This window comes from Crocuta crocuta, unplaced genomic scaffold (assembly GCF_008692635.1).
Source record: "Crocuta crocuta isolate KB4526 unplaced genomic scaffold, BGI_CrCroc_1.0 scaffold128, whole genome shotgun sequence".
In the NCBI taxonomy this organism is placed as follows: domain Eukaryota; kingdom Metazoa; phylum Chordata; class Mammalia; order Carnivora; family Hyaenidae; genus Crocuta; species Crocuta crocuta.
This window is the reverse complement of record NW_027532232.1, coordinates 3,247,707-3,260,132: the sequence shown is the minus strand read 5'-3', so window position 1 is coordinate 3,260,132 and position 12,426 is coordinate 3,247,707. Positions and strand designations below refer to the sequence as shown.

The 12,426-nt window shown below is 37.2% G+C and overlaps 1 protein-coding gene across 1 annotated transcript in view; it reads right to left on the bottom strand.

Annotated features, from left to right (window-relative positions):
- Nucleotides 1–12,426, bottom strand: part of CNTNAP2 (contactin associated protein 2) — a 1,422,049-nt gene that overhangs the window by 1,075,479 nt on the left and 334,144 nt on the right. The window contains exons 7-8 of the mRNA XM_077778041.1: nt 6,382–6,585; nt 2,532–2,716 (exon numbers count right to left, since the gene is read on the bottom strand). Coding sequence (XP_077634167.1) covers nt 2,532–2,716; nt 6,382–6,585 — 389 coding nt within the window. The remainder of the gene's footprint in view (nt 1–2,531; nt 2,717–6,381; nt 6,586–12,426) is intronic.

The following is a 12,426-nucleotide window of genomic DNA, read 5'->3' as shown; positions in this document are numbered from 1 at the left end:
AAACATGGTGTGCACACTGATGGGCTTCAAACTGTCTGTGAAACTGCTGACCCGCTAAGAAGAGTCTTGTGTGTGCATGAATATTCATGGATTTGATCACAAACTCACAGAGTCTATGACCCCAAATTTTTACTTCTGTTTTTTTTTGGAAATTGGAATTGTGTTTGCCCACTGCTAATATTCCAGGATCTTTCATCTATTGTATGGTGCTTCAAAGTTTATTAATGGAAGATGAATAATTCATCTCCAAGTTCTCTCATACAGTGAGAGATAAGCCACCTAAGCCAAGAAATATACTAATTTAGAAAAAAAGAGAAACTTCTGGGATTTTAATATTCTTTCCCTTGCAATAATCATTTTGCTTTAAGGAAATTTTTGGAGGGTGATTACAATTATTTTCTGATAACCTTAAATTTATTTTAATGTTAATAAAGTCTCAATATCAAGGTTTATGTAGCATAATCTATTTTAAATTCATATAGAGGAATATATGTAATATATTCATCTTGGAGACAATTTAGAAACTATTTAAATATTTAAAGAAAATGTAGGGGTACCTGGGTTGCTCAGTCAGTTGAGCATCTGACTTTCGCTCAGGTCATGATCTCACAGTTCATGGGTTCGAGCCCTGTGTTTCGCTCTGTGCTGACGCACAGAGCCAGGAGCCTGCTTCTGATTCTGTGTCTCCCTCTCTCTCTGCCCCTCCCCTGCTTGCGTTCTATCTCCCTCTCTCTCAAAAATAAACATTAAGGGAAAACAAGAAAAATATAAAACACAGTTGTAAATCCTAACTTTTTCAATTATTTTATGATGGCCTATACTACATTTTAAAAAATTTGTATGTCGCTATTGATTAACGGGCGCACGTGTGTGTGTGTGTGTGTGTGTGTGTGTACACAATATGGGAGCAAGGCATACTAAGCACAGAAAACTTGAAGGGTCACAGCCACCATATACTATGTATTTTAATTTTTTAAGTTTTTTAATTTATTTTGAGAGATGGAGAGCACATACATGCATGGGCTGAGCAGGAGAGGGCTAGAGAGAGAGAGAGAGAGCAGGAGAGAGAGAATTCCAAACAGGCTGCTGCTCAGCGCAGAGACAGATGCGGGGCTCCATCTCATGAACTGTGAGACTGTCATCTGACCCAAAGTCAAGAGTCAGATGCTTAACTGTCTCGGCCACCCAGACGCCCCTACACTTAACATTTTTAAAGGAGACACAGGGATATTTGACATGTTCTGGGCATTACATACAATGCTAGCTGGAGCTACTTCCCCATTCCAACATCCTGCTATGCTGCTTCTGATGACTTCCTGTCTTTGTGAACATGGGTTTTTGGCTGTATCTCTGATAAAAGCAGTGTCACACGAAGGGAGAAGTGGGACAGAAGATGAAACCGGCAGTCAAATCTGATTACAAAATCTGAGGAGCTGGAGAGCCCAGAAACACTCGGCCCATCGGCGAGTAACCACTGTTCATTTAAAAATTACATAAAAATGTACATTTTTTCTTTTATTTTAATCTGCATTTTTTCAAAGGACTATAAACATTCATTAAGTTATTTGGCTCTAACTATTACAGAATGGTCTAGGCTTGCTGTGGAGAAATTAATAACACACTGAGGGTTTCGTGACCAAAGAAAGTTTGGAAACCTCTTGCAGAATAATGTTTCATCCTATTTATTTTACTGTGTTTCTCTTTTTTTTTTTTTTTTTTTCATTTAGAGTTATCTCTTTTCTTTTGGAATATGTAACACTGCTGTGAATATTGCATAGAACTCTTAACTCTATATATGATTAAAGTTTTTCATAGACATTTTAAGGTTGAATTGCTCTCTAAATAGTCTACTAAAAAGCCTGAAATGCCCACCTGTATAATATGGGAATATATAGTTTTTATGAGACTGATACGATCAGATCTTTTAAATCTCTGGTTATTTAGAGAGTTACATATGTCTTCTTATTTATGAACAACCTCTTAAAATATTCTATGTTTACTTTCTTTCTTATGTGATAATTATATCTGAGAAAATAGAACCTGAAAAGAACTATCTACAGTCACCAATTCACACATGGCTTAATATAAATCAGAACTCGGAATTTTTCAGTCAGTATTTTCTAATAAGTATTAGGCAGCCCTGTGTTTATAACATGCTGTCCATCCATCCTCAAGAAGAATAGGTGATTTATAACATAACTAACGATGGAAAGATTACAACTTATATTTGATTCTGGACTTACTCAGTTGCCCTGATGACAGGATAGATGGTCCATTCCCTTCAAGTTATTACTCTGGTACCAAGATTTTTAAAACATTTCAAATATGATCAAAAATTAAAAAAAAAACTAGAAATGAACAAAATGACGGTTTTAATAGATTAGACCCTGAAGCTGAAAGACGATGCTTCTTTGGGGACTGAAATGAGCGGTGCAGGCAGGTGTGTGGCTGACAAAGGCATAGCAAGGCCGCGGGAGGCCAGGCAGCCACCCCGACCTCCCCCTGCGCCCCCCACACGTGCCCGAGCTCACCTCATAGTCCAGGTCCAGGTAGTCGAACTCCCCGTTGGTGCGGAAGTGCTGCGCGCCCCTGTCCAGGGTGAGGTTAATGCTCCGGCCCTGGCGTTCGATGACCACAGAGTGCCAGTGGTGGTCGTCCAGCAGACTTCCGGTCGTCACAGATGTGTGGCCGTAGATGGGGCCAAGCTGGTTGCTTCCTGAGCCGTGGGAGGAAAAGAGACGAGACAGTGACACCACCGTGACTCTGTGCAGCCGCGGACCTTTCGTTTACAGCCACAGGCTGGCGTTTCCCTCAAGGCCTGTCCACGGACACTCCCGTGGGGCCCCAGCATGTGAAGCTATCCTGAAACACAGTTTCATACTCAAACTACAGAGGAGTTATTAAAGATGGGAACGTGTCCTTTAAAAAGAAAAAGATATATATGAGGGTTTTTTTTGTTTCTTGTGCCATGAATTCGGCTAAATCTGATAGGTTCCTTATGGAGTCCGTACCCCATGGCTCTGGAGCCAAGTGCCTCGGCTTCCAAGCTGGCTCTGCAGCGCTCTCTCCATCATCCGGGGTGGCCGGCCATCCCCTGAACATATGACGCCTCATAGATAAGCCGGGGAAGCTAATAGTCCAGGCTTTACAGCATTGCTCTGGAGATTCAAGACATTAGTAGATGCAAAGGACTCCACTTACTTCTGGGCACAGAGTGAACATTAGCTAAATGTTACCTGTTACCACTCTTTTATTTGTCGCTGTTATTTTATTACTGGTCAAGAAAACACAGCATGACACTTTCCAGTTCTCACGGACTCCAAAAGCAGTGGTTTTTAGCACAGTGTAATATTTAATTGCATGGGAAATTAACTCAAGTTATATTTTAAAGTAAAAACTTGCAAAAATACATATGTGGCGTTAATCTAGTTTTGAAAGATTTCCATGGCAACAAGGCCATAAATGAGAGTGAAAGGTTGCAAGGATCCAACATGTTTACTAAAGTCATCTCTGGATAACATTCACATGGTTTCTACTACCTTCTATTTTGTCTGATCAAGTATTGCTTTTCATGGTCAGGCAAAACTGAATGCTATAAAAATGTAACACAGTTTCAGAATAAATAGAATAACAGAAATAAGAGAAACACACAACTGATTAGGGCATCAAGTTATTTCCCTTTTTTTCATAGTTAGGATGCTAATGATGCCTCCACCTGACATTTTCTGTGGCTTTCCTAGATCAGATTTTCTTTCCTTCTGGTGATGAAATCAAATGTGCTGTGACTGTGACCATAGCTGTGTATGGACATGTGGTGGTGGGGGCAGAGAGGGACAAAGAAAAGTAGGATTAAGTCTGAATGAAAAGGCAAACTCAATTTTATTACTTTAAATGGCTAGGAGACTGAGTTGCAGCTAGATATGCCTGATAATTAGGTAATGGCATTAAAAAGGCAGAGTGAACCTATGAGTGAGTGCATTTCCTTGACTGTCATAAATTCCAGTCAGTCAATAAAACTCTGTAAGTAAACTGCTTTCCAGTGAAATGGTAATGATCATTCTGTGAGGTCACAGGATCAGGTACTTGTTTCAGACAGTAATGTCACACCTCTATAAAGCACAGTGGCTTTACAAGGCTTCTCTATGTGTTTCACTTAAAAAATAAAGGAGAAATGTTTGAAAAAATAAAGATCTCCTTAGATATAATTCAATTTCTCTGAGTGTGTGTGTGTGTGTGTGTGTGTGTGTTTGCATGCATATTTTTTAACTACTTACATTTTATTTTCTGTTATCAACCCCCTCCATTTCTCCTTTTCAGCTTCTATTGAAACTTGTTTCAAAAATGATTTAGGGTGGGATGCGTGGGGGCTCAGTAGGTTAAGCATCCAATTCTTGGTTTCGACTCAGTCATGATCTCAAGATTTGTGGGTTGGAGCCTGTATCAGGCTCCATGCTAATGGTGTAGAGACTGCTTGGGGGCTGTCTCTCTCTCTCTCTCTCTGCCCTTTTTAGTATAATACTGATTTTCAAAGTAGTAAAATTTAATATGTGGAAACCAAGCCATATTCAGGAATGTCTGGACCACTCAGACTGATAAGCAAGTGAAAAAGGCAGGATCTGATTTTGTGTTCTAATCTTTAGTTTTGTAGCTTCCTCCTGGGATGCATTTAACATGTGAACTCTAGCTATTAAAATACTTTAGATGTAAAATTTTAAAGAATTCTGTTACTATTTACAATATAAAGCTTTATGGAATTTGTATGCTGCCCCTCAAAAAATTCTTGCATAAATCCTGAAATTTTTAGCCGGATAAGAAACTTAAAAATGCTTAAAAACAACAACAACAACAACAAAAACCACAACAAGAGTAACTCATTCTAGCTCAACTCTTCTCCAGCAAATATTTATTTCATTTCTCTGATTCCTGACTCTCTGATTTCTAGGTGATTATGTTTGAGAAATTCATTTCTACATTTCTCATCTTTTCTTAAACCTATGTCAATAAAACTACTGTCCTTTTTATTCCATGGAGAGAAAATCAACAGTAACCTCTACAGGGCCTCGGCCAATATTCACCTGCCTGTCTTCCTCTTAGTGACATCTTCGGTGAATTCAAAACAGCCACCACATTGTTTCTTTACCTGCTCTCTGATACCACATGTTCTAATTTCCTCCTGCTACAGTCACTCCCCTCAGTCTCCATGTAACACCTTCTCTGGATCTCATACATGCAACTCCCTAATAGAAATTGCAACCCTGATGTCTGATAGGCAACTAAAATGCACCAGGTCCATTAAGACCTCTTCTATTAGAGAAAACAATTCTTTCTTAGAAGAAACTCTACAGAGGAAACAGAGTTGTCTCTACTTCTGAAAATGGCACTTGGGTCCATTAGGTGTCTAGGAATTCTCCTTCACTTATTCTCTTTCTCATTACAAAGCAGCCTGACTTACCACTAAAATCATGTCCCAACTAGACCCACTTCCCTGCATTTCCGCTGACACCACCTCTGCAAGCCAGAGCCAGCTCTCGCTTACATTATGCAGAAGTCTGGCTTTGACTCTCATCCAAACGCAAGCATTTTCTTCTACAGAAGTCCCAGTAAAACTTTTAAAAATAAGATCATGAGGCCATATGGTTAAAGCCTACCAGTAGCTTCTGTTCCTTAAATAATAATACCTAAAACCTTTACCATGCCGTACAGGATCTTAACAGGGTTTGGACAATCCCCAACTTCCAGATTCTGTCTTCTCTCCCACTGACTCATTGCATCTACCCACATTACCTCCCTCCTGTTCCATGAACGTGCCAGATTTTTGTCAGTAGTGACTGCTACCTTGGACTTCTTTTTTCCTCAACCTTCTCATGGCTAGTTTTAGTTATAACTGAGATCTCAGCTTGGGATTTTCTCAGGGAGAATGTTCCTCCATATTCTAATGTTGACCCTTCTTGCCTCTGTAGTAAGTATCCTTTATCATATTAGCCTATTTAATGGAGTTCTACTTATCATTATTTGAAGTCATTGCTTTTAAGTCAGTTGTTTTAAAATAACAACAGACAATAGATTGTCTGACTCCTCCACTAGGTCATAAATTTCATGAACTCATGGACCTTCTCTATTTGCTCACCACTGTATCTCAGATATTAGTATAGTACCTTACTTAGGACTAGAAGGTAATCATTATTTTTTAATGAATATGTATATATGGATTAAAAAGGATTAACCCACTATGGATGGAAAATGAATTGAAAAAAAAATGAACTGAAAATATAACGGGAACTGCTTTTTTATAATTTACATTTTAAGGATTAAGCAACATTAACATTTTACTAATGGGAATGCTAATAAATGGAAAGAATGGGGCTTAAAGTCAGAACATACCTAGGTTTAAGCTGAAGACCAGCTTGGCTTTTTTTAGTTCCAGGGTAATGTAATCTCCTTGCTGTCCTTCTCCATGCAAGATCACCCCTTCACTTTCAGAGGTTTTAAACTTCAAGGCGATGACATCTTTCAGTGTTTTCATCTTCTTGTTTCTGAATCTGTATGGTAACACAACGTGGCCATCAAAGTTGATAACATCAGCCCCTAAAAGAGGAAGCAAATAACATTTTATTTCATTTCTTGTATGCTGCTACCCAGTGCAAAATATACCCACTTCCAATGTCTGCAAAGAATAAATGACAAAGAAGTGTTTTTTTCTGAAAAATCTGGAGCTCTGGGTTCTTGTTCTATTTCTTCTTTTGTCTTACTGGGTATTCTGAAATAAATTTTATGTAGGGTACTCATAAAAAATGATCAAAGGGACCTTTATTAGTACAAAACTTTACTTCAATTGTAATACTAACAACATACATTCCATTAATTATTTATATGCTTCAAAATTAACTTGGGAGTCTGGAGTTTACATGAAAAAAGTAAAGTTTTTTAATCTTTGACATATTATGAGATTTTGATATTATCTTTCTTAAACGGGGCTACTCATGGTTTTTAAATATACATTTCACTCACAAATTTATTTTTTTGATATAAGAATGAAGGATCCTAGAATGCAGAGTTTGATGGTATACTCATTTTTTTACGGTTTTTATATTCAACTCCATTTTCATTAAACTTTGTTAGTACCCAGAGTAGACAGCTAATTGAACTTTTGAAGCTTCTTATTATTTGCTCTTAGACCTCACATCTGCCTGAAATTTGTTAGCCCCATGTCTTTGGAAAAGAGAGACAAGCTCCCCATGTTTTTTGCTACACTGAGCAAAGACATCCTTACCCATATGTATGTTAGAAAAACAAATATCTAGCCCCACCTATGACTACAGTAACCCTTATTTGATGTTAGAGAATTTTACCGAAGACACAAAATTATATAAACTTTTTGGAAGTTGAACAATTTTTCCACCATCTTTAGAAACAGGTGATGGAGGGGCATGGATTAGTTTCATAATTGCTACTTATACCAGAAAGAAAAATGAAGTGAATTTTATTTATTATGCACTATTGGTAAGTTCCAAATCCATGGGATAGCTCAAAGATGACCTGTTATCATCTAGATCATATTTTGAGTATAAACAGAAACTTGGTTATCATAATTAGACCTTTGTCATTAAAAATACTTTTAAAAAATTCATTTCTTTTAGGTTTTACTTTTAAATAATAGAAGATCTAGTCATGGGGCACCTGGGTGGCTCAGTCTGTTAAGTGTCTGACTTCGGCTCAGGTCATGATCTCACAGTGTGTGGGTTCAAGCCCCACTTCGGGCTCTGTGCTGACAGCTCAGAGCTTGGAGCCTGCTTTGGATTCTAGGTCTCCCTCTTTCACTGCCCCTCCCGAATTGATGCTATGTCTCTCTCTCTAAATGAATAAACATTAAAAACAAATTAAGAACGAAAGAAAGAAAGAAAGAAAGAAAGAAAGAAAGAAAGAAAGAAAGAAAGAAAGAAAGAAAGAAAAAAGAAAGAAAACTTTGTCAAACTGGATAGCTCTAATTACTTTAGAATTATAAGCCTGAATGAAGCCTGCCTCTCAGTTTGGGGAAAGGTCTTGCTAAAGAATTCCAGAGTGACACTGGAGAAAAGTAATAAGTTGAAAGCCTGCTGGAGAAATATCTTCTCATCTCATGTCCTCATTCTCTGGCACTTGTTTACTTCAGTTGCCACAGGGAATACTCTGGCTCCCGACTCCCAGGTAAGAAGAGCATGCCGCCCCATGGTAACTTCGGCGGTGGTGCAGAATGCAGCCACCGCAGCTACATTTGTGCATTACTTGCCATTGCCAGTTTTGCCCCTATTTAATTAGAAAGCTGCTGCATTCTAAAAAGTTCAGGAAGAAAAATATAACTTTGCACTTGAAATTTCCATTCTTACAGTCAATTCTTTACCGTCCATAAAAAGACCTTCTTAATCAACAAAATTCTGTTCTCGAAGACTGTAAATCACAGAGGTTTATTTTACTATGGGGGGGGATCCAACCACCAAATTTATGCTTCTGCTAACACTGCAAAGCCAATTAGACTTTAGCTTAATCATCTATACTGTCACAGCTGAATTCCAATTGCAATATCTTTATCATCTGTGATGAGAGGTAAGAGAGAGAGAGAAAAAAAGCAGAATCTGATTATGAAATCCCAGGTTGAATTTATAATCCAGCAGTCAGCAGAAATTACTTTTTGTCTTGAAAGTGCATAAACGAAAAGTCAGAAGGAGGGAGTAAATTCTGAACTCCAGAAAGTAATTTTGCAGTCAATTTCATGTCAGTGACAGTTGAATAATAGACACATCATTGTTTTATACACCTTCAATATATATTAATTGACATAAAATATTCCCCATTCATCTCTCAGGAAGTAAATGTTCCCTGAGCTTAGATAGAAGAAAGAATTCACCCCTCCCATATCTTCTCCTAAATCAAAATCTACAACAGTTCCAGGTATAGAAGCATAAATGTTGGTGAAAAAGTGAGAGAAAGGATGGGCATGGTTCTCTCTTCACAGCCCTATAATATTAAGAAAAATATAAAGAATACTATGTGGACCAAGCCTCATCTGACAAATGATAAGTGGTAAGTCGTCCTTCAAGAAACTGGTAAAATGCTCTGCAAGCCAGCTCTCTTACATTATGAAATCAAAGCTGTTCTTCTGTGACTAAGTTAAAGCTTGCATATCACTATACAGATGTGAGCTGAGAGCAGTCTGAAACTATAAAATTCTTATAAATAATCTGTGATATAAAATTCCCACAGAAAAACATACTATACACTTTAAAGAGAGTCTGGGATATTGTAAAAACTATCAGACTTTAATTCTATTTCCTACCAAAATATATTTAAATTTCATTTGACATCTAATACTATGTTGTGCTTATTTTAGGGCAAGCCACCTCCCCCCTCCCCATTATCCTGATTGCTTATCACTCCCTAGAATTAAGTTTTCTATGCAGTGATTAAATATGTATGGCTGAACTGTTTAAGCCATCTGAGCAACAATGGCTAGTCAACGACTGAATACAAAATCACAGTGCCTCCACAATTTTGTTTCTAACAATAACTCAGAGAGCTGGTAACGTGCCCAATTCATCAAAATGTCATGGTACGGAAGGCTTTTTTCTTTTCTTTTTCTTTTAATTTCATTGTTAGTCTTTACTTCCTAAATTTGGATATGTTGGAGGAGAATATATCATCTAAAGATTTTAATATTTAAATATATCTTTGCTATATTTTTAATACAAATATAGTGTATGTTTCCTATTGAAAAGAAATTAATACAAAAATAGAGATGTAGAAAGTAAATTGCAAACATAGGAGATCACGAATACGATCAATATGGGCGAAAGGTTGACGCATTTCCTTCTACATTTTACACATTTACTTATCTACCCACCTACCTACCTATTTAAAGTACAGAATTATCCAAACAGCATTATATATAGATATATGTATAGATGTGTGTGTGTGTGTGTGTGTGTGTCTGTGTGTGTGAATGGAGGGGTGGAGAGACAGAGACAAGAATGTCATTTCCTTTGGTTATGGTTCAAAATGTTGGCTGATAAGCAGCTTGAGTTCTGGATAAAAGTATTTACAAATATTAGTTGAGAAATAGTATGTTTTAGCTAATTCAAGTTTTATGACCTTCAGGTACCAAGGCATTTATATAAGGTAAAAATATACATAACTTGAAATGGTAATTTAGACAACGGAATACTACATAGCAATGAGAAAGAATGAAATCTTGCAATTGTAGCAACGTGGATGGAACTCGAGGGTGTTCTACTAAGTGAAATAAGTCAGGCAGAGAAGGACAGACACTATATGTTTTCACTCATATGTGGAACAGGAGAAACTTAACGGAGGACCATGGGGGAGGGGGAGGGGAAAATTAGTTGGGGAAAGGGAGGGAGGAAAACCATGAGACTCTTGAATACTACTACGAACAAACTGAGGGCTCATGGGGGAGGGAGAGAAGAGAAGTGGGGTGATGGGCATCGAGGAGGGCACTTGTTGGGATGAGCACTGGGTGTTGTACGGAAACCAACTTGACAATAAACTATAAAGGAAAAAAAAGAAATGGTAATTTAACCTGTTTATTTGAAAAAAAAAACTGTACTTAGAACTATTTCTGATGTTTTCTTATAAATATTTCACTTTCTTGTAGAAGAACTGAGAACACAAAAGGTTTAAAGAACAAAATTAAAAGGACATAATTCTATTTTACTGAAATAGCTACTCATAATCTCCATTTCTGATCATTTGAATTTGCATAGACAGAATGTGTGTGTGTGTGTGTGTGTGTGTGTGTGTGTGTGTGTGTGTGTATAGAGAGATAGAGAGAGGGGCATATGGATTACAGTACTGCTTGGGTTTTGTTACCACACATTATTTTTTATCTCATTTTTTTCCAAAACAGGATTTTTGTTAGTTAAAAATATACCATCACTGGGATGTCCCAACTTCTTCCATGATAATTTGTTTTTGCTGTTTCTTTATAATAAAACTTTCATTTTGGAATGATTTTAGATAAACAGAAAAAGTTGCAAGGATAGAACAGGGTCCCTATACCCCCTCACACAGCTTCTTCTACTGTTAACACTGTATATAACCTGCACGTGTGTCAAATCTAAGATATTAACTTTGGTAGAATATTATTCACTGAAATATAGACTATGTTCAGACTTCACCAGCTTTCACAAATGTCTTGTCTTTTCCAGGATCTCATAATGCATTCAGTCATTATGTTTCCTTCTGGTGACATTTTCTCAGTCCTCTCTAACTCTGACTCTTCAGAAGAGTGCCAGTCCCACATTTTTGTAGAATCTTCCTCAGCCCAGGTAGGTCTGAATTTTTTAGGACTGGACTGGTGTGACTGTTGTTTGGGGAGAGCACCACAGACTTGCGGTGCCATCACTTAACTGTCAGGGGAAGCGCCATTTCAGCATAACTTCTCACTAGTGATGTTGGCTAAGGTGATATTTGCCGTGTTACTATTTTTCCTTTTGTTTTGTTTTCCTTTTACTCCTTGGGGAGCTGAGTCACCAGGGTCTGGTCCATACTTAGGGTAAGGGGAATTAAGTCCCCCTCCTGGAGACAGAAGTATCTACATGTATTGCTTGGAATTCTTCTGTAAGAAAGATTTGTTCTATTCCTTTATTCATTTATATCACTGTGGGACTGCACATGTTTGTGCTTTTAGTTCAATCGAATACTGCCATTATTCAAATTATTCCAGCTCTGGCCATTGGGAGCTGATTCAGGTTGTCTCTTGTGTCTCCACCCTGTACCATCTCCTCCTCTGCCCCCCTCTCCCTTCTCTCTATCTCTCTCTCTCAGTCTCTCACTCAGGTAATCTCTCACTTTCCGGCACTACAAAATTCTCTAACTTCATCTTGCATTTTCCTTGCCCCAAATATAGATTCAGACATTTTTCCAAGGAGCCCCAATTTAGCATGGTACTGAGAAATGTAAAGCTTGTTTTGTTTAGTTTGCTTTATGGAAAGCAAAAATATTTTTTCTACAAATATACATCATTGTAATCTATCTGTATTGTATATTCTTTCACACAAATAGATGACTGAAAGAAAACACAAATTTATGAAATACTTCTTAGTAACTTATTTCACAAAGATTTGCTATGATTTTGAAGCTCTATTTCAATCAAATCTTTTTGCATAAACGGTGACTTTTAAAAGCAGTAATACCTTAATATTTAAGTGATTACTGATTACTACTTAAATACACCTAAGTGACTGTTAATTTAAGCGGTAATCTCAAGGGTTTGGTATTTTAAAATAATCTGTTTTATTTTCAGAAAATATGTACTCACTGTAAAATTTTATAACATATATGAAAGCAAAAACGGGCCATTTATAATATATACAATTATATGAAATAGTATCAAAATATTCAATGTTTTTCTATATATATTGTTCCAGTATTTTT